General features: G+C 24.5%; 4 protein-coding genes and 1 long non-coding RNA gene across 25 annotated transcripts in view; 2 read left to right on the forward strand and 3 right to left on the reverse strand.

The window, feature by feature from the left end:
- Window positions 1-1,190: 1,190 nt before the first annotated feature.
- On the reverse strand, window positions 1,191-7,994 carry LOC100868043 (uncharacterized). 6 transcript variants are annotated; one of them, XM_086908780.1, is made up of 8 exons: window positions 7,924-7,960; window positions 3,589-3,890; window positions 3,376-3,503; window positions 3,200-3,298; window positions 2,926-3,079; window positions 2,639-2,816; window positions 2,350-2,512; window positions 1,191-2,246 (listed from the first exon to the last, which is right to left on the reverse strand). In XM_086908780.1, exons 4-8 carry the CDS (start codon window positions 3,271-3,273, stop codon window positions 1,625-1,627), a joined length of 1,191 nt encoding a protein of 396 aa, XP_086764906.1. In that variant the 5' UTR covers window positions 3,274-3,298; window positions 3,376-3,503; window positions 3,589-3,890; window positions 7,924-7,960; the 3' UTR covers window positions 1,191-1,624. The 6 variants fall into 6 exon arrangements, with proteins under 6 accessions (XP_086764906.1, XP_086764913.1, XP_086764892.1 ...); XM_086908766.1 differs by lacking the exon at window positions 7,924-7,960 and having other exon boundaries at window positions 1,202-2,246; window positions 2,350-2,515; window positions 3,589-3,787; XM_086908773.1 differs by lacking the exon at window positions 7,924-7,960 and having other exon boundaries at window positions 1,202-2,246; window positions 2,350-2,515; window positions 3,200-3,295; window positions 3,589-3,726.
- Window positions 5,955-8,154, forward strand: LOC105735017 (uncharacterized). Its single transcript, XR_015292265.1, has 3 exons — window positions 5,955-7,414; window positions 7,507-7,792; window positions 7,937-8,154. It is a non-coding gene; the product is annotated as an uncharacterized LOC105735017 (long non-coding RNA).
- A 43-nt stretch (window positions 8,155-8,197) lies between these two features.
- Rab21 (RAS oncogene family member Rab21) lies at window positions 8,198-10,688 on the forward strand. 4 transcript variants are annotated; one of them, XR_015292261.1, is made up of 5 exons: window positions 8,649-9,453; window positions 9,593-9,760; window positions 9,825-9,943; window positions 10,012-10,332; window positions 10,415-10,688. XR_015292261.1 is itself a non-coding variant. In XM_003692298.4 (4 exons), exons 1-4 carry the CDS (start codon window positions 9,313-9,315, stop codon window positions 10,250-10,252), a joined length of 669 nt encoding a protein of 222 aa, XP_003692346.1. In that variant the 5' UTR covers window positions 8,198-9,312; the 3' UTR covers window positions 10,253-10,688. The 4 variants fall into 4 exon arrangements, 1 of the variants encoding a protein (XP_003692346.1); XR_015292262.1 differs by having other exon boundaries at window positions 8,707-9,453; window positions 10,012-10,328; XR_015292263.1 differs by having other exon boundaries at window positions 8,721-9,453; window positions 10,012-10,324.
- Window positions 10,689-11,911: 1,223 nt separating this feature from the next.
- On the reverse strand, window positions 11,912-16,750 carry RhoGAP68F (Rho GTPase activating protein at 68F). 3 transcript variants are annotated; one of them, XM_012484620.3, is made up of 11 exons: window positions 16,474-16,691; window positions 16,261-16,346; window positions 15,738-15,842; window positions 15,376-15,508; window positions 14,925-15,105; window positions 14,617-14,835; window positions 14,434-14,532; window positions 14,176-14,363; window positions 13,425-13,625; window positions 13,224-13,330; window positions 11,912-13,149 (listed from the first exon to the last, which is right to left on the reverse strand). In XM_012484620.3, the coding sequence occupies exons 3-11, from the start codon at window positions 15,831-15,833 to the stop codon at window positions 12,976-12,978; spliced, it is 1,398 nt and encodes a 465-aa protein (XP_012340074.1). In that variant the 5' UTR covers window positions 15,834-15,842; window positions 16,261-16,346; window positions 16,474-16,691; the 3' UTR covers window positions 11,912-12,975. The 3 variants fall into 3 exon arrangements, with proteins under 3 accessions (XP_012340074.1, XP_012340072.1, XP_012340076.1); XM_012484618.3 differs by lacking the exon at window positions 16,261-16,346 and having other exon boundaries at window positions 16,474-16,750; XM_012484622.3 differs by lacking the exon at window positions 16,261-16,346 and having other exon boundaries at window positions 15,376-15,513; window positions 16,474-16,750.
- A 1,162-nt stretch (window positions 16,751-17,912) lies between these two features.
- Mical (Molecule interacting with CasL) overlaps window positions 17,913-22,878 on the reverse strand; it is a 48,149-nt gene continuing 43,183 nt past the window's right edge. For 7 of the 11 annotated variants that reach the window (XM_031915590.2, XM_012484629.3, XM_086908612.1 and 4 more), the window contains 7 exons: window positions 22,802-22,831; window positions 21,257-21,401; window positions 21,014-21,161; window positions 20,816-20,925; window positions 20,529-20,702; window positions 20,299-20,413; window positions 17,913-18,947 (listed from right to left, as the gene is read on the reverse strand). In XM_031915590.2, coding sequence (XP_031771450.2) covers window positions 18,851-18,947; window positions 20,299-20,413; window positions 20,529-20,702; window positions 20,816-20,925; window positions 21,014-21,161; window positions 21,257-21,401; window positions 22,802-22,831 — 819 coding nt within the window. In that variant the 3' untranslated portion in view covers window positions 17,913-18,850. Of the gene's footprint in view, window positions 18,948-19,416; window positions 20,414-20,528; window positions 20,703-20,815; window positions 20,926-21,013; window positions 21,162-21,192; window positions 21,402-22,662; window positions 22,832-22,878 lie in introns of those variants that run through there. The other 4 variants (XM_086908617.1, XM_086908630.1, XR_015292219.1 and 1 more) reach the window with 4 other exon arrangements.

Here is a 22,878-nt window from a genome sequence, read left to right on the forward strand (position 1 = left end):
ATAAAATAAATGCATACATTTTTCACATCTTTGGCTTTAATATTAAGATTATTTTAATTTTGGATACAAAATAGTTAATTTTTTCTTTTTATAATATCAAATTTATATATTTTTTTAGATGCACTTTATAAAATATCATTTCTAAAAACATTGTGATCACTCCTGGGTTAGAAATATATATTTTAATTTGGATTATCCTTGTGCGCATAAGATTATGTATTAACCATAAAAAAAAAAAAAAAAAAAAAGATAAAAATGATAAAAAAGAAAAAAGAAAAGAAGCGAAAACGAATATTCCAATGATCACAGAAATCTGTTCCTAACAGGTACATTCATGTGCTTTTGTTGAATTATGTGCCCATCTTTGTAAACTAGGAACTAACAGTTTTCACTTATTTAGCATTATACTTATTTTATATGTTGATACTCTGTCAATCAATTGTTTTTATATTAATGCTGCAATCACCCTGAAATATTATAATGAATTTTTACTGGTCCAGTTTGCCAATCTGATTGCCATATTCTCATTCAATTTCTCTCTCTAATAATACTGCCTAAATATATTATCATGTCGATATGATACTATTCAAGAGACTTTGTTTATTTTATTATAAAGTTACTCTTCATATTATTGCTATTATTATTGGGTCATTCAGGATTTATAGTACCTGAACACATTCATTTCTTAAGTTGAATTACTTAATTTTAACGTCATGGACCATTATATGAATCATATCAAATGCATCTGGTACAATGTAGCTATCATGACCCTAAGTAAATTTTTTAAAATTTTTGGACCCAAATATTTGAAATGTGATTGGCATCTTGGAACTTTATACAAATATTCACATATATAATGATAGATAATCCAGAAAACAAAAAGCCATGGATAAGAAAACTTTTATATCATAGAATACATCAACTAATGCTTAGAATGAAGGTACTATAAACTGCCATTTGTTGAATAATAATCTTATATCTCATGTTAGATTACAATGTCATCACAGTGTTTTGATGTACATAGCTAATTATTTAACTTATATAAATAATTGATAATTTTCCATTGATAATGTCATTTATAGAAAATTATCGATTAAAATATATGGCAGTTTATGAGCATTTTATATATGCTACAAACGGTTTTCAGTAGAAACATTGTGCTCTTTTCCTTTTTTTTTTCTTCTTTTTTTTTTGTTTTTTGTTTTTTGTTTTTTTTTTTTTTTTTTTGTTTTTTACTATCATTCTTAAAAATTATCTAATAGACGTTGAATACACTTCAAGAATTCACGTCCATAAAGACAATATAATATATATAATTATATATATATATTTTTTTCAACAACCAACGATCAAGGACATGAATCCTATGCAATCTTTTCTAAGAGCACTATCTACTGTATATTATAACAGTTATTTTAATTACAAGATTTTTTTCACCATTTATAACATTATAAACTCTCTGTGTTCAATATGATAAAACTTAAACACTCTTATCCAGAGCCTTTGTAATCTGAAAAGATAATAATAGCATAACACACAATTTTGCATCATAACATACATCTAACTATATATGAAAAAAAAAAAAAAAAAAAAAAATAAATTAAAATTCTATAAAAGACTGACATTAATTAGAGACTGATTGCCTGGAAGAGGCTGCGTGCATGGCAAAATCGACAAGTGGATTATTTGGGACGGTAACAATGGAGTGTGAAGTACTACTGCTTAAAGTAACATTAGCAGAAGAAACTAATGATAATGGTTTACAAGATAATTGATCAATTTGTTTTATAGGTACCAATTTAATTGGTACATCTGTTTTTAACCTGACAGCTTCCGATACTGGTATAGCTTTTAATTGAACACTCTTCAATGGTTGTATTTTAACTGCTGGTTTTACAGTAGCACTTGCATTTTGAATAATTTTGGTAATTTTACTCTCACCAACTCCTTGGTTGGAAGATTCGTCATAGCCAGAATCTGACGATGAATCACTAAATGTTTTACTTGCTTGTTTAGAGACCATTGTTTCTGTATTAGACTCTACACTATGAGCAGGACTAGCAGATGCAGAACTGTGAACAGGGCTAGCAGATGCAGAACTATGCACAGGACTGCAACTTAATGCATTTGTTTGTTGTTGTCGTTGTTGTCTAGCTATACAACCAATACAAGGTTTTATCAATGAAGGATCCACTATTACTTCTCCATATCGACCTTTAAATATTGTTCCACAACAAATAATCTCCCTAAAATTATATATACATTTTAAAAACAAACAAAACATCAAATTACATTTATAAATTATTATAAACTTTATAATCACTCATAAAAATTAATAATAAGATTAACCTTTTAAAATATGTTAAATCAATAAAACCATTGACAGTTAAGTCATCCTTTGATTCTGGATCATCTTGCATATCTAATTGTTTTTCAGTTACTGGAATATCATCACTACCTACAGGACTACCAGCTCGACTTGAACCTTTACTACCATCTCCATTCAAATAATCTTCTAGAAAAAAAAAAAAGAGAGAAAAAAAAACAAAAAAAAAAAAAAAAAAAACAAAAAAAAAAAAAGATGAAATTATGATTTTGGAATTTTTTATTTAATAATACAAACTTTAATATTACTAACCTGTTAAATCATCACTCATTGCTGGGCTTTGTTCCCGATCTCTATCTGCTTTTAAATACATATGTTTTTTCTTCATAATCTTTTCAAACTTTTCCGGTATATCTTTTATTTTCTTTTTATTTTTTGATTTAAATTTTGTCAATGATTTAATACCAGGTCCTGCACGTGCATCTACAACCTATAGCATAAAAAGCATAAAAATATGATCTATTTTATAGATAATTACGTTTAATTAAATAATAAAAATATAATATAATAAAAATAATACTATATTTATTAAAACATACATGTCTCCAATTGCGGTTACTTCCTGCAGGTAATTTTTTCCATCTTTTTACTAAAAGTACACATGCATTACAAATTTCTCCAGTCCTTCTTTCCTCAAGTTGAAAACATTCCATAAAATCATCTTCATATTTTTTACTATCTGTAAATCTTGAGCTATAAAGAAAAAAAGGAATTATAAATTAGTTATAATTTTAAGATTAATATTAATAATAATTTATTTTATTAAATATTATGTATTTAAATAATATTTATTGAAATTATTATATTGCTTACCTGCTTGATTTAGCTTTACAGATGCAACATCCAGTACTAGATCGATACACTTTTGGTTTATGAAAACTAAACATTTTGCACGTTATTTTCAGACTGCTTCTGTAAAAGTCGAAATGTTAAATAATATTTTTAAATCAACATATAGATGATCAGATTAAAATTTTATAAGATCTTACATAAAGAAATCATATCACATGATAACAAATTCATAAAAAACCAATAAAAGTTTATCCCAACCAAATTCATTCCAATATCTTTTTTCACAATTTATTATCGGTTTATGTTTATAATTGTAAGTAATTACCTACAAAGAAGAATTGCATATAGGTACAAAGATAAAATAATCGTTGGTTTAACCGTATGTTTAACGCGTCCTGAAAATAATGTACCTTTACTGAAAACAGCATGTTTCGATGATCGTGACAGTAGTCGAAATTAGCTCCGTTCTGTCCGTATAATATATAAAAAGCATGTAAAAAGTTCAATCGCGATAATTTGTTATGACGAAAAAGTCACTGATCGTCACCATCTTTATTTTACTTGTTTACATCGATTCGTTGCCAGTTCTGTAACTAACACCGCGATTTTGGCTTGACAGTATACGTGCAAGACGCTACACGCTGTGACGCACGTATGCTACTAGGGGGCGTCCAGAATTTCACGAATCCCCACTTTATATTACACGATAAAACTGCAAAGAAAAACAACGTGCTACAGGAAATCGACACTTTATAAACATTTTTTTCTATATAGAAACACTAAAATCACTTGCCATTTATCATTATACATCATAGTTATATCATAATTACAGTGTAAAAGTTATTGTAATACGATACAAATATGTAATTTTTCTACAAATTATTAGTAATTTTTATCGTTATTAAACAAATTATAAAATTTTAATGTGCAGAGATTTTTTATATTTATTATTTTAATAAAATATATTTTTATATATTATTATAATTATATAATGTAACAAAAAATCTTGTATTTTAAACTAATATAATTTTTAATGATTATTACAAATATTATAACTTTATAGAATATATTTTTAATTATCAATAAAAAGATATATACCTAAATATAATTTTAAAATTATTCTTTCAAAATTGATATAATTTTGAAAAAAGAAAAGAAAATATAAAATTATAGTATATATTTTAATAAAATATACAAAAAGTAATTAAATAGCATATAAAAGCGGATATTAGAAGATTTCTTATATAAAAAAAAAATAAAACAAAATCAAAATAAAATTTTTCATTTGTAATTTTAAAAAAGATTGAGTTTGAAAATCTATTGGCTATATGCAAGTAATATGACATTTACCGAATGATGTAGCAATATCTATTGTGTTTATAAACAATGTCTCCGTTATATTTATGAATTATTAAATTTAAAGAAAGGATATTATCTCAACTATTATATTTCTATCTATTTTTCAATTGCTTATTTATATTTTATTTCATATCATTTCTAAATTAAAAAAAAAATAACATATGATATATCACAAGAAGCAATATTAAAATTTATAATTTAGAGAGTGTATTTTATTTTGGCAATTTCATTAAGCATTTAGAAATATATAATGACATTCATTTGACATGCATTATAATAAATGCGTGGAGGTAAACCAGTTTTCGTGCAATATACCAAATTTGTTGTGTATGTTACCTGTCCTTGTTTTTTTCAAGGATGATTTTATTCAGGAACATAACAAAGTTTTAATGAATTGATTTGATATTAGTAATTTATATATTCTTACATCTTACATTTATTATATTCTACGATACTGTAATTCATTAGGAGATTCTTTCTACAATTATTAAATATAAATTTATCATATAAATTCATTTGAAAAAATATAAAAATAAAAAATTCGTAAAAATAAAATCTTAATAATTTTGATTAATATAATGAAAAATTTGATATCTACAAATTCATTTTACTATAAAAATATAAAATGCGATAGAATTCTTGCGGTGCATATATCAAAAAGTACTGTCTCTTAGTTTCAATGAACGATATATTTTTTTACTCATTCTGGGAGTGGCGCCATCAGTAGTTGAAACCTCAAAGTAAAAATGTTGCAATGTATGGTACGCAAAAAAATGTAAATGTGCTTTCGCCTCGTTGTAGTCAATGATTATAGTGGGAGACGATATAAGGGACATCAAGCAATAGGAAGGGGGAAAAAAGAGGAGGGTATAGCGATGTTGCCACGTGGTTTGTTGATCGGTTGCCTCTTCATCCCGATACGACTCAAATCTCTGACCTGACTGCACGCATATTAAACAACATTACCTATATTTTACGTTTTGTTTATAAATTGAGTCAAGATCAAAACAAAAACTAATAACAATTGATAATAAATTTACGATATCTATAATTTAACTATTTAATTTTATCATATAATATCCACTATATATTTCTAATTTGTAATTATGATCAAATACTTATCATAAAATTATATAAAATTATTTTTACTATTTTTAAAGCAAAACAAGATTCAAAAAAACATATCAGATATGTTTTTGTATTTTTTACATATTATAATCTGTTATTGATTGAATGTAAAAATAAATTAAAATACTATATACTATATCAATAATTTGAAATCAATTATTTTTCATTATAAATAATATTCATAATAATTAAAAATAATTTTGTTTTACATATTATTGAAAGGATAAATATAACGAAGATAAAAAATGCATAATGTCTGAATAACATGGCCCTGACATGCTAAACTCTCAGTAGTTCAACTTTCGTTCTTACTTTTAGTTGCTTCTACAGTTTTAAAAATAGAAGGTGCCATCTTTTGATACAAATACATGTCACCAAATTGTATGCGTTTGTAGAAGTAAATGCAAACACATTTTCTCTGAGTGCGTATTAAGAAAACAATATATAAAATTATAATTAATAATAAAAATATATTAGCCTGAGAAACTTCGATTTCGTTGAGGCGATGTTTAATGATGTCGTAAGTATTTGATCGAGATGACCTACATTATGATAAAACAGGTTCCGGTATTTTGGTCAGAATAAAAACATGGAGACATTTCTCTACCTTTATGACATTTCTCTACCTTTATTAGTTTCTAATATTCTTAAAATCGTTATTATCTTTTTTATTCGATTTGAGAAATATAAATTTAAACATTTTGAATATATTATTAAATATTAAATTACTAATATTAATATTTTTTTTAATAATAAAATAAAATGTTTTATATAGTGAATATTTTAATCTTATTTATCTATTATTTAGATTAAATAAATATCTTTAATTTGTTAAAGATTATTAAAATATAAATAAAAATGTTGTATTTATTCTGATGAGAAAATAATTATAATTAAAATATAATAACGAAAACTATTTTAATAACCATCTTATTATATTAATATAAATAATTACTATCATAAAGTATTATCATCAAAACAAAATATTCCTAATTGTTATTAAATACACTTTCAACATTCATTTTCAACATTAAAAGTATTTTTTATCAATATTATAAGAAATAAAAATTGGAAAATAAAATACTAAAAATTATTTACGAAAATTAAGAAAATTGAATTCATAAAAATTTCCATAAATAAAGAAAAAAATTGAGTATGCATTGGTGTAGCAATACATAAACATTGAAGACCGCGATTTTATCTAAAAATATATTGAATTTTTTTTTATTCGGTTCAAAATAAAAAAGTTTTATCAATTTTCAAAATTTATATAATATTAATTATAATGCTGAGTCTTTTCAAATAATATAGATTTCTATTGAAGTTAGTTTGTGACAGATTGTGTACCATTTTCATAAAGACAAAAAAAGAAATCTAGACAAACGTAGTGCACTGAACGAAGGACGTGCGCAAGCAAAAGACCGACATGGCGCATGGCACAGTACAGTTCGCCGCCATCGTCAATTCCTTCCCTTTCCACTATTCTAACCAACCCTGTCTTCATGAATACATAGAATACATATTCAAAATGTTAAATAAATATGATATTCCCTCAAGTCAATTTTTTGAAAATTATTTGTCCGATTCCTTTCAAACAACATATATAACAACACTAACTGACATGTACCTTGAACGAATAATAATCAAAAAAGTCAGTGATATGATACCCGCCACAAGCGGGCACGCCATGACAGATGATACGGCACGCACAAACAAACAAGTCTACTTGCCAAGTGGAACACCGCGCAGGTAAAACGCGGGAATCATCGTCGGTCTGAAAGATGAATACCATATAACAACTGATAGATTTTCATGATACTTTATGAATATCTTTTCTATAGGTTATTCAGTGTCCTGTCAATACAATGATGAATGCCGACAATGAAAATTCCGTGAAGGTACGCGGTACCTACGATCTGGTGAAAGTTTTTCGTTGCACTTGACATAAACCACTAAAATTTGAACGACTATAATAATGTATAATAAGAACGGATTAAGAGAATAGTCGATGAAAAGGCAGGAATGAAAAATAAGTGTCAAATGTATCGATGATGATACAGCAGCCTGGCAGATTCTGAGTTCAGAGCCGAAGACGCTGACATCTCGGAACATATTTATCTTAATCACGTGAGTAATTTCGCGTGACAATCTACAAAGTTGCTGACATTGTCTTATGTTATCAATACATCGTATTTTTATGACACGTGATCGCGAAATTCATATTAAGATGTTAAGATTAATGACAGCAGAGTACTTACCTTTTCAATACAGGTGACGGCCAGATTTGAGAACTTCTTTGCGCAGACTCACGGCGCTGGCTCTGTTGCATACTCTAATCAAACGAGCATTTGTATGTATTGAATAAGAAATTATAATTTTCATGTTGTTATTATTTGTTTTTCATTTCTGATAAATATAATTTTCATAAAAAAATTTATTATGTATTCTGTTCAATATGTTTTAACAATATAAGAAACTTAAATTATAAATTTGTTCTTACTTGTATAAGTTTGATTTCCGGTGAAAAGATTTGATTTTTGTTGGACATCAGTTCGATAATATACCACCAGAGTTCTAGAACAGTACAAATTCTACTTTTTTAAGATACAAACAAAATTTGATTTATTATCTCAATTAAATTTTTGTATATAAGTCTATATATAAACAATGAATTTCCTAATACATACAAGAAAATGTGTTTTGTCAGAGTAATTTGAATAAAATTGCGGTACCTTAGTAACAGTGAAAATAGCGCCATCTTCATGGATAATAAATACAATGAAAAATAAATTATACGTAGATATAATTTTTTTTTAATTTAATAAGTCAAAAATAAATTTTATTCACAACTATTATATAAAATTTTGTCTTTTTCATATAACATTGAAATTATTAGACATGAATTATTTATAATTTTTTGATTCATCATACATTTTCATTTAAAGTCCAGTAACATCTTTTGAACTTCGAAACATGAACACTTGATAAATAATCATAATTTGCCATCTATCGGCTATATATTTGAAGTAAGAATAGATACTTCTATTTCTTTCTTGATACATGGTAAAGTAAAAAATAGTTGATTTTTCTTATTTTGACACTGAAGAGAAATGAAAATTTAAATGTATGCTATCATGAGTTCATGGTAATTCTAAATCAGTGTTATCTAAACTTTATTTGTGAATAAGATACATTTCCCCCACTTTGCTATTGTCGTCAAGGAAACCAAGATACTATTCATGCGAGTCCAGTGTGGATCTCGCGCAAGTTTCGTGCACCTAATATGGAGAAATTAAAATATAATTTACTATTTTCATAATAAATAAAAAGATTAAGTAACGATTATAGTTGTTCATAGTTAAAAAAAAAATGTTTCACTCAAGCAAATATAATTTACGCTATATAGATTTATGAAGTGAAGAAATATGTAACTGCGAAATGTATAGGAGATACGTAATATGCCCCACTGCTGTAAAATACTAGCGTAGAGGGGGACAAAGCCGCATGAGGGGCCCCACCCGTGAATATCACATCGTTATGATCGTCAGTCGTCAATATACTCTATAAATTGTTCTATCAACGATTATTGTACGCATTTCCAACTGTCATATTGTATTCTAAGTATATATATTAGTTATATACAAATTATGGCTAGTTCAATTAGTAGCACCAATAATGTCTATAATTTCAAAGTTGTATTGCTCGGCGAAGGATGTGTTGGAAAAACTTCTGTTGCATTACGATATGTTGAAAACAAATTTAACGATAGACATATCAGCACATTGCAGGTAATAAATTTTTAATGTATTATTTTATGTTTCGTTTATATCTTAAATTTATTAATTTGTTGTTTATATATAATTATGATTGTAATGTTTTTATGGTTGATAAATTATAATGAGTACTGAAATGTTTTTATATTTCCAGGCTTCCTTTTTAAATAAAAAATTGACTATACATGAAAAAAAAGTAAACTTGGCAATATGGGATACTGCTGGTCAAGAAAAATTTCATGCATTGGGACCAATTTATTACAGAATGTCAAATGGTGCCATTATAGTTTATGATGTTACTGATTACGATACATTCTTAAGGGTAAAAATTTAAAGAAATATATTATTCTATTTTTTTATATCCTATATTAACGTTCATTTCACAGGTAATAAATTGGGTTACAGAACTTAGGAAAATGTTAGGCAGTGGAATTTGTTTAGCAATAGCTGGAAATAAAATAGATCTTGAAAAGGATAGACGTGTTTATATCGAAGAAGCAGAAGAGTAAGTTTTTTGATTTTTGATTATCCTTATATTATAAAATTTGTTTTAATATAAAATTTTTTTATTAGATTTGCTAACAAAGCAGGAGCTATGCACTTTCATATTTCTGCCAAATTAAATGAAAATATTGAAGAAATGTTTTTTCAATTAACAGTACGAATGATAGAACATGCAGATTTAATGGAACAAAAATCTACATTATCAAGAACAAGTAGTATACGTCGTAATGTTGTTGTGGTTGAAGATGAAGGTGAAGAAACTGAACCAATTAAAAGTTCCTGTTGTGGTGGTTCTTCACATACATCTTAACTTGAGATATCTATATTAAAATTGGTTTTAATTTTGAACAAGCCATATATAGAAATGTGTGTGTATATATATGTATGTATGTATGTATGTATAATATATGTATATATATACATATACATATTAAGTAACATATATCAAAATTTTTAATATTTTATTTTTAAGGAATAAAATATAATATAAGAAAAAAATTGCTAAGCCTAAATAATTTAACTGAGTGTAAGGTAAGAAAAACTAATTATATTTTGGGAGTTGATTTTTATGTATTTCAATATTCAATTACATTGATAGAACCTCAGTTGACTCATAAACCAAATATCTTGTTACTCATATACGTCATATATGCTAGAAGACATCACAATTATAGATATATGTATTTCATATAAATGTATATATATTTAAATACTATTATGTTTTAATAAAAAGGTTAATTAATATATATACGTATTTAATACGATGTTATTTCTTGGGAATGTTGATTCGAATTTCAGATTAGATTTAATTAGTTATAAAATAAAGAACTTACTAATTACATGCACAATATTTGTGAGCCTAAAGTACAATATTCTATTCTATCACAGGTACATACATGGATTAAACATCCATAAATCCATCTATACTAGCAATATAAACATTATTTTGTTAAATGATAAATTCTTTTATAATGTATTTTTAAATTAAATGTAAATATACAAAGTGATTATTTATAAATAAGAGCAAAATTTAGAACATCAAAATAATTAGAAAATTATACATTTGTAATATTTATATATATATATATCATGACATATCATTTTAATATTTTTTTTATATAAATAATTATATATTTATGTAATATTTTTATTCTATTAATAACAAGGAATGTACTTGTGTCAGTTCTATATAGGTCTGGGTTAGTCTTTTTCCATAACAGAGAACATATTAGGCAATGAGCCTCTATTTTATCCCAGAAACCCATAATGGCAGGACTATTTAAGAAAATGTACAAAGATACACATATGATAATAGAAAGATTATTATAAGTCTTTCATCTTTCAAGTGATAACAAACAGTATACTAAATATTACATTACATGATACCCTGGCATTGATTTTAATTTAATTGTTAAATTATCATAATAAAGAATAATGAATTCCATTATTTGTTATTATTTTAAATAATCATACGAATTATTTTTTCTTTTTGAATTTGCTATTTATAAATTTTCATTGTATGGAAATTACAAACCAAATATCATATAAATATGCTAACTATATTAGTAACTTAATTTATACTTAAAAATAAGAAATTTTATTGTTAATTTTTTGTAATATGATTTTAACACTGCATCAAAATTTTTTGTATTTATGTATGTATAATAAAAAAAAAACAATTTTGTTTAATCAAATTAAACTTGTATATAGTGCTATTAATCTTTGTATATATATATATATATATATATATATATACACACACATAATGTTAATACAAAGGATGCCATATATTATTAATAGTTTCTAAATTCATTACTATATTTTTGCTTTGGCTAATATCATAAATTATAACAATATAATTATTATGACTTTTATGACATTTGTCATGTTAATGCTTAAGTTAATAAAATTATGCGAGCAAGGCATCCTGTACAACATAATTTGCCTGTCTAGTTTTACTACATTATGCTATTTTTAAATAATCCTATATTTTATAAATTGCATGATATTTTTCATAATATCTTTGGTATACCATTAATTTTTATGTAACTTTACATATTTTTCAATTGTATATCCAGATTGATTTACAATATTTTAATGTCCCATGAAATTATTATATTAATTTACTAAAAAAAAAATTTTGTGCAAGTTGTATAATTAAACACTGTTTGTGATATTAGGTATGCAAGTATTTTTCTATCTCTATATTTAAATATAAAAATATTTTAATCAACAAAGTACGAATGTTATAATTAAATATGAATATTATACACGAGTTGTTACGTTCAAGTTCCAACAAGTTTGATATGACTTCGAAGATCTAAAGGAGATTTTTGTTTTTACATTTTAAAATGAGATTCTCAAGAACTTGATATAATTTTTAATAAAAATTCTATAAAATTTTCTTCGAAGTTATATTATGTAAGATCATACAATATCAAACTTGGCAGCCAAATTTATAAAATTTCTATAACATAAATAAAGTATTAATTTCGTTTTAAATTAGGCCTTTAGCGTTCAATTCTATATTTTCTTTATATAATAAATATTTTATCCTGATGAGTAAATAAAAAGTCTATAAATTGATTAATGGGACCTATTGCGGAAAGTGACATTCCACGTGATGGTGGTGTTCTGACAAGATTTGGACCAAATACAACGGCGAGATTACTCGATGTCATTTTGTTTAAACCAGATCTGTCCATTATCTGTTATATAAATTTTCAACAAAGTACGAATGTTATAATTAAATATGAATATTATACACGAGTTGTTACGTTCAAGTTTCAACAAGTTTGATATAACTTCGAAGATCTAAAGGAGATTTTTGTTTTTACATTTTAAAATGAAATTTTCAGGAACTTAATATAATTTTTAATAAAAATTCTATAAAATTTTCTTCGAAGTTATATTATGTAAGATCATATAATATCAAACTTGGCAGCCAAATTTATAAAATTTCTGTTCTATAACATAGATAAAGTATTAATTTCGTTTTAAATTAGGCCTTTAGCGTTCAATTCTATGTTTTCTTTATATAATAAATATTTTATCCTGATGAGTAAATAAAAAGTCTATAAATTGATTAATGGGACCTATTGCGGAAAGTGACATTCCACGTGAAGGTGGTGCTCTGACAAGATTTGGACCAAATACAACGGCGAGATTACTCGATGTCATTTTGTTTAAATCACATCTGTCCATTACCTATTATATAAATTTATATATTTTATTATAAAATCATAAAATAAGAATAAATAATTCATAAAATAACAATTTACCCTTGATAAAAATTGTACGATATATTTTAAAACCTTATAATTATCTTCTGGAAGTTTTTCAAGTACTAATATTTTAACTCGTCTTGGACGTTCATCTTTTAATAAAGCTAAAATAAAATAAATAATAAAAAAATTTCAATATATTTTTATTTATAGAATATAAAGTATAAGTAAAAAAAAAAATAAAATCTAAATGTTTACCTTGAAATTGTGTTATTTCATCATATAAATCATATGTCATAAGTGGTTCATCTAATTCTCGAAGAAATGTTTTAAGAAGAACAGCTGCTATATGCGGGTCTCCTTGAAAATCAATTGGTAATCCTTGGTTACAACGATTTTGAAGTTCTTTAACTACTGCTACATTAGCTGATCTTCTAAATATTCCTTCTGTTTCTAATGCTATAAATACAGAATAACATAATAAAATGATATTATTATATTATTTTTTAAATAAGGTAGCAAATATTTCGAATATCCGAGAATTTTTTTGTCAAATTATGACAAAATATGACAAAATATGACAAAAAGCATGTTCTAAGTAAAAATAAGAAAAAAAAAAGTTAAATATAGATTCTGAAATATTTCATTTAAACAAAAATATAAATTACTTATTCTTTTCTTAGCATAACATGAGAATTAGCAATATTTTATCTAATCTGGTTACATGAGTTATGTTTATTATCATTTCTAATTCAATACACTTTTAATAATAAACACAACTTGTGTAAATAAATTGAATAAATATTATTCACTTATTCTTATGCTATATTGAAGAAAAACTGAAATCAAGAAGATTATAATTTTATTATAACTTTTAAATGAAAAAAACTTATGTTTATGTAACATTTTTTTCTTATTTTTGCTCATTAATTCAAACTATATTAGTAATTTAACGGAAAAATATCTGGAATACGCTATACATAAAAACTAAATTATATAATTCATATACCATCAGGCATATCAAGAAATTCAATGCATTGTCGCACTATTGGTGGTATAGGATCGCCATTGTTATTTTCTTTAATAAAAGTGAGACTTGCTCCAAATTGAGTGGTACCAACTGGTGTTGTTACCGTACTCTGAGGTGGACTTGTTGGTAAATTCTTTTTATTCTTTAACATTAGCTGTTCATTGTGTCTAAAAATTAATATAGGCAATTAATATGAAGACAAAATTAAGATATTTATAATTAAAAAGAAATACCTACTCTATTACTTGAGGAGGTATAATAAGTTGATCAAGATTAATGTATTGTGCTAGCTCTTCTAAATAATTGACATACATCATTTTTCGACCAAACTTTGCACTAAAAAAATAAAAATAATATCAACTTTGGTTAGTGTTAATTGAAAAAAAAATTCATAAATTAGTAATAAAAAGAAAAAATTACCTAATAGCTGGCTTGAATATTTGCCATACAATTCTAATAAAATTAGTTGGATGCACCAAATATAATGCTTTCAAATTTTTTTTATATTTTCTGTCAAAAGCTTTATATGCTTGCCATAACCAGGACAATGGTGGTTTATTTTTTGAAGTAAGACCATAATGAAAATAAACTAGACTATAGTCTTGTTCTACAAAGGTGTCTAAAGTATGTGTAAGATACCTGTCAAATAAATATATTGTTGTAAAAACAATCAAATAAATTTTTAAAAAATTAATGTTTATTGTAATAAATATTTATTTTATACAAACCTGAGAAGTTTTGCATAATTAAAAGTTTCTTTTCCAACAGGAGGTAATTTACATGCAGATACTACTATTACTTTACGACCAGCATTATCATCACCAACCACTTCTACAATGCCATATCTTGATATATCAAGATAATCTTCTTCATCCACAAGTTCACCATCCAATGCAGCAAGATCCTCTGCTACTTAGCATATATTAGCATATTATATTCGTAATTATTTTTTTATTTCTATGTTAAATTTTTATCATTTTCCCTTCGACTCTTTTTAAGAAATAAATATTCAAAGTAATTTAATTGTAAATGAAATAAAAAAGAGTCATTTAACCTTGGCTTTTATGCATTGTTATACCATGCAATAATAAACCGTACAATGATCTACATAATTCACCTGCTAAGCCCCAAATGCCATGACATTTAGTGGCTACTAACAGAAGATAAAAGGTCACACACCGGATTCGATAACTGGAGCATCTACCAAAGCTTCTTCAAAGTTTTCTTCAATTGTTCCATCGCTTACTGGACTCTCCAAATAATCTTTTCCAGTTCCTGCAGCACTGTTTAAATCCAACTTTTCTTCTAAAAGCTGTACTATAAAATAAATATTTCAATTATATTCTAAAATAAGATAAAAGTACTAAAAATATTAAATTTTAAAATATAATAATGTATTAATTTAAATTCTTCAAAAAAAAAATTTTTTTAAAATTAAAAAATATTTTACAATAATATATATATTTTTCATGTAGTTGTATTATTATAAAAAACTTTATCTAATTTTATCAAAATTTGGATTTTATGTTTAAATGTTTTACCATTAGAAGTAGTTTGTAACTCAGTATCATCGAACTCCAAGTTGGGCTCATAATCATGATAATCTGACAAACTTGGGTATGGGTCTTCGACTTCATTAGCTATTGCTATTATACAAACAGAAGTATGCGCATTATTGTCTGCATCAAATATGTTTCAATGAATCACAAAACACTACATTAGCAACTCTTTATTTGATCAATGGTTTTGCATTATAAATAGATACTTAAAAAATACTAAATAATAACAAAAAAAAAAATATATTTGTAAAACAAGTATTATAATAAATTGATGACTAGTATACATCTCGCGGTTTCTCGTTATAGATTATTTTTCCCGATCACATTACACAGTACATATGATCTCCAATAAATATTTTGATATTTTTCATTGGTGTTTACAAATCACTATATTATGATTATGAAACTTAAAAGAACAAATTTTCTATTGATATGTATATATATTTAAACCAAGGATTGGAACTATGTCAAGTTAAGATCAAATCTTGGATTTTGTAATACGCACTATCGTGTCAATACGCGAATTATTCGTCACTTATCGATGTGCTTATCCACATAGGAGACTGAGATCCATCGTGAAATGTTTTCTCGCTAAAACGAACAGAAAAACGTCGATGCCAGATGAACTTTTACAATCACGATTTTTGGCGATATGTACTTGATGTAACGTTTATTTGACACCTAGAGCAACGTCAACAAACGCGATAGACAAGCTCACCTGTCAAAGTTCGCGTTGGATTTAGCGTCGGTTGATAGTCTGCTTCCATTTTCTGGCAACTGTACGATAAAACAGTGCCGAGATTAAATTACGGGGCTTTTATGTACCCTGCTTTATAAACGAATAACGTTTTTCTTCTCGAACGACATTATCCCGACGCGGTATGGTAAACCAGCGTATTCACGTCACGCTTTCATTTGTTGTGTCGCTAATTGTAATTCGTAGTCACTCGTCACTCCCTTTCCCCACTGCTCGATTAACGAATACTTTCATACTTATTCCTATTGGTTGGTTGCATATTTTTGCCACGGATGAGTTATAAAATAGACTTGACATCTTACAAAACTTCATGCCACATGTTCTGAAATATCGACTTCGAAAGAGAATATTTCTTGCGCCCTCTGCAATCTAATATAATAAAATATACTCAAAATAGAAATTACATTTTAAACTATAAAATAATGTAATTCAGCCGATAAAGTTGAGTACGTAGATGGCTATTATCGATAATTGCACAGATAGTTACTATAGAATAGTATATAGAATCAAATAATAAATAATAAATATTATTTTCAATATTTTACTAATAATTTATAATATTTTAATAATTGTTATAATATTTCTAATATTTTATTATAATGAAATAAAATTTTTTAATTATAAATATTAGTTTCTTTTTTTTTTCAATAGAGATTATATTATTACACATTGTGTATATATTATAATGATATAAATAAATAAATTATTAAATTAATAATTATATATATAATTACGTAAAATATATTATTTAAATTATGTTTTTTCATAATTTTTTTTATAGTATTTCTGTAATTATATTTTTAGTAAATAAATTACATTATTATTTGTTTTCTTACACAAAGCCAGTTTTATATGTAATAGAATTATAAATTCTATAAATTTATAAAGATTTTTATAAAATATTAAACTAAACACATATATTTTCAACTTATTATTATTATTCGTATAATTTTTTTTAATTATATGAGTTGCGCAATTCCACATTTCTAGGCATGATTAGGCATGAATTATTGTATAATCATCTGAAATGGAATTAGAACATAATTAGAACAATTATTGGTCTTCAAGCTTCTTATAACAAAAATATTTTTAGTAAAGTAGCAATATTTAAAAATTTATTAATTTTTTGTGTTTATTAATTTATATAAATGATAATAATAATGAGAATTTTCTTTATTTTTTTTTTTTTTTTTAGTCATATTTTTCATTTTTTTATGCAAAACTTTGCAGTGTATTACTCTATACTTTTTTTTATGATGTTATTATTATATATTTTTATATTTAAAATTTTTGTTTAAATATCTAAAAAATTGATTTCAATGTGTATAACTGATATTGTGAAATATTATGTATTAAATATGTATCAAGGAAATTTAAGGCTAATTTCAATTTCAATATTATTTTCTAATTGTAAATATATGTCCATTTTGTATTTCATACAAAACTTTACATGTTTATGGCTTATTTAAATTTTATAATTGTTTATACATTTCGTTTGCCAGTCTCTTTGTAAACATAAAAATAGATTTATACATCTTATTTAAATTATGTGAATGTACATATCATGTGTATATATTGCAATGCACATTACTAATGCAAAATTGTATTTACTATTATCACTTGTTTAAATATTATATTAAAATCACAAAATACAACATTTTATATTTGTAATAATCAAATATATGTATAATAATCATATTTTGATTAATTTACATATTTGAGTAAAGGCAAAATGTTTCTTGTGACAATATTATTATAATTATGATCAATATTTTGCAATGATAAAATATATATATATATATATATTCATAAAATTTTTTTCAAATCCATTAATGTCATATTGTAATTTCCTGTACAATTTGCACAACAGATGTGCGATAATATTTATTTTACCTTACCTTTAATGTTAAGCAATAAGAATTGAAATTCATTTATAATACAATTCCATGTTTGTTCTGACAATTTAAAAATATATGATGTACAATAGATAAAAAAATGTATACTACAAATGAATGAAACTTCTAAAAACGCATATAATATATATATGCTTAAAATAAATGTTATATTACACAATAATCTGTAAAAATCGAATCTAAAACAAAATAATTGATCCGTAATTTTTTAAAATATATGAGATTTGCACATATACAATGAGAGACAACATTGCAAATGAATTTATGTTTCAATACATAAAAAAAATTTTAGTTTTGATCTTTGTAAGATCAAATTGATTCTTATAAGATTTACTTCTTATTTACATTATAATTAATTTACTTATTTAGTAAAATTTATCAATGGATATATAGAATGAAGTATATGTACAATAATGTGATTCCTATTAAACTGAATACTTAGGACCACATTTTTTTATTGGTGTTAATCTGAGGCCTTTGGCCAACATTTGAGCTTCAAGGTCACGATCTTCGTCTTGATACCTAAAAGAAAAGTATGCTTCCATTAACTATTAAATATAATAGAATTTAAATATGCAATCACAATATTTTTTTGTCTCGTGCAAATAAAAAATTATATTGATTGATATAAAACAAAAAAAAAAAAAAAAAAAAAAAATATATATATATATACATATAGAAATAAATATACATATTGAAATACATTATAAAAAATTTTTGCACATTAAAAAATTTTTTATGTGCAAATAAATTTATTATTCGTTATTAGATTCGTTAATATATATTATTTTCTAGTAAAAAATCTATTTTTTTAATCTCGAATCCTTTCTAATAAAAATTTCTTATAGAAATATACAATATACTTCCATTCTTTTATAAAAATCCATTTAAAAATAATTATCGTTTAAAAAAACTTTCTTTATAGGATTCTTGATTCTTATCGTTTATGTTAAAAGCCATATGTGTTTAGGAAATAATTACCATAAACACATAAAATAATATATTTTATTTTTTCAAAGTATCCATCAAAAAATATTTTAAAAGTTAACAACATATATCAACATAGTTACATTTCTATAATTTTTATGATACTAATACGATTTTTAATCCTATACATGACCAGATATAATTTTAAGTACAATTAAAATGTCTCCATTCCTTACAATAACACAGTCATGTATATATCACTTTATCATAATATAAAGAAAATATTTATAGCAGAAAACAAAAAAAATTATGTATGTGAATAGCATGCAACTAAATTACAATACATATTATAAAAACTGTAAAAAAAAAAGTATGTATGTATATATATATGTATGTATTGTAAAAATAGTTTTTTATGACATGATATTTATATTTGACATGCATTGAAAAAGTGAATGGAAGAAACTGTATAATGATCATTATTAAATATATTTAATATGTAATATGTAAAATAAATATTAACTATTTTAAATTGAAAAAAATTATATAATAAATGCATTATTCATAAATATTATTCATAACTTTAATATATAAAGTTATATAAAAGAAAATATTTAAAATTAAATAGAAATATTATAAAAACTAAATGTTTTTTAATACTTTAAGATAAAAATGCGCGAAAATAGTGAATTTAAACATCATCTACATAATTAAGAAAGTTTAAAAAAAAAAAATCAAGATTTAAAAAAATATTAGTGGTTCATTACAAAAATTAATGAACAATTGTATTAAATTAGTTAAAAATATATATGTAATTAAAATGATTATCAAAGTGAGCACAGAAGATGTATTGTTCAAATGAGGAGTAAAGAAATTAGGTACGTGCGAAAAACAAACTGTATGTGTCGAAAAAGGAGTTAATGTTTTGCATGTAGATCTACACCACCTTTGTCGCTCTTCTTCTAAAAGTGCAATAAGCGAATCCCGTTTTGCGACTATTTCCAACATTTCTGTTAAAATTTCTCCTTCCTTTTTCACATCGGCACTGGTCTTTTTATTATCTGTAAAAACATTGATAAATATATTATATAATATATTATATAATAATTATTAATAATATCATGCAATATTAAATAACTACTGTTAAATATTTAAATATTATAATAAAATATTAACCATCATCAGCTAAGCGTTCACGTAATTCTTGTTGCAATCTTTCATGACGATCTTCAAGTTGAACCTCTTGAGCTCGTACTAAAAGCTCTTTTTCATATCGACGCAATTCTGTACGTTCTTTCATAAGGTCAAACCACTCTCTGAGTAAATCTGCTTCTTCTCGATCGGAGCATTCTAAATATTATAAGTATATATTTTGTTTAAGCAATTTTTTTGAAAAAAATTTTTTATAATATATAATATTATAAAAATCATATCATAATATATAATAATTTATGGATTCTTACCACCTTCTCCACGAAGAGCTTTTTCAACGCTAACACCTCTACTTTCCAATTCTCTTTGTTTAACTTCTGTTTCTTCCAATTTTCTTTGTATTTCTTGAGCCATACGCAATCTTTGGAATATTTTTAAATTTTTGCATTATAAATTATTGAATTATTTTATAACAATATAAAATTTAGTTTTTTTTTTTTTTTATATACCTTTTTAATTGTGCTTGTCTAGCTATTCGTTTCGTAGTTTTTGTTTTACGTGAAATACTATTACATGAACCTTCTGTTATTGTGGCTTTATGTATGCATGACGTCGACACTGCTGTTGTTTTTGTGTCATCATCCGATAAACTATCATCTGTTAAATGAATAAAATGAAATATAAAATATAAATTTTTATACAATTTTTATTTTCATGCATCTGTTACAATAATTTATATATTTAATTAATACCTGAGATTTGTGTAGTAGGAATGGTATAAATAAGAGGTGGCGGTGGAATTGGCGGCGGATTTTCATTTAAAAAGTTTCTTGCGAGCATACCTTCGCAAACACTTTTTGGTCTTGCGTTCATTTTCGGAGATAAGACTTTATCAAGCTGAAAAAGAAAATATATTGTAATAATGTTTTCCTTACAATAGTAGTTGATAAATAGAAATAAATATTATATTTCTTAAATTATATTATAATTAATTTTAATATTGAAGAGAAAAATTATATTAAAATAGAAAAATCTTATTAAAATACATGGATTAAGCTTATATCGAAATTATGTGAAGATGCAATTACAATATACATAATATATAAATAATATTAGTCTACCTAAATATAGTATATATAATAATTATTTAGTACATTTAATAAAACAATTAATTAATTGGTAAATTAACGGTTGAATTTATACATTGTTAAAATTTAATACGAAATTAGAATACTAAGATCAAATATACTACTCATCCATCTACTTTCCAACAATATTTTCTTAATATCTATACTATATATATATATATATATATATATATATATATATATATATATATATATATATATATATATTATAAAATAAAAAAATGTCTCAAAAATATGAGAACATCGATTAATTAGAGATTCTTGAAATAATTTCAAGCAATATATTTTCCTTTGTGTCAAATTTTCGTCACGGTTTTGAATTATTAACAAAAAATAAAAGCTAGTTAAACTGCGTTCAATATGTGCCAAGTAGAAAGCAATATGTATAGAAGAAAATCTGTTGAATATAAGAAATAAATTTTTATCGAGAAAAAAAAAAAATTATATCGAATTACATCTTATTCAGAAACAACTAAGTAAACTAATTAATTGTTATTCGTATAAAGGATAATAATAATCGGATTTACTTGTTATCAATGAATAATATAAAATGAATGATAATATGAAAACTCGAATATAAAAGTTTTTTTAACAAATAAATGATAAATAATATATATTTGGAGAAGATGACAAAGAAGAGGTGGAGACATGTTTTTTTGTTAATAACTTGTTAAAGCTATAACAAAAGTTTTCGCAAAGGGAAATATTGCTTGAAATTACTTCAGGAATCTCCAATTAATCCGGAAATTTCCATATTTTTGGGATTAGACATTGGTATTAGAAACAAATTAATTAAAATTACACACTAAAAAAAAAAAAAAAAAAAAAAAGAAAAAAAACGAACATACTGAAGTGGCAATTTATATGTAGATATGATAGAATTTAAACATGCTTATTTATAGGACAAATTGTTACTACGGTAATAATAAAGAAATTAACAGTATTTAAGGATTTAAAAGTAAAGTGTAAAAAAAAAAATTTAATGTAACTTATGCCAGTCAATATGTTACCTCTTCAAAGCAGACGAGAAAATGCGGCAAACGAAAATAAAATCATAGTACCTGCACGATATACAATAGCGAATACAAATAGTGGCATAAGAAAGCTAATACTGGAAAAATTAGTATCAATGACTTATGAGTTGCTTACATCTGACCCTTCCGAATACGATTTACATAACTGAAACATTTCAGAATCCAATTAGTCAAGAGATACTCGAGAATATA

This window comes from Apis florea, unplaced genomic scaffold (assembly GCF_048593485.1).
Source record: "Apis florea isolate Af1SG1 unplaced genomic scaffold, ASM4859348v1 contig_1767_pilon, whole genome shotgun sequence".
In the NCBI taxonomy this organism is placed as follows: Eukaryota; Metazoa; Arthropoda; class Insecta; order Hymenoptera; family Apidae; genus Apis; species Apis florea.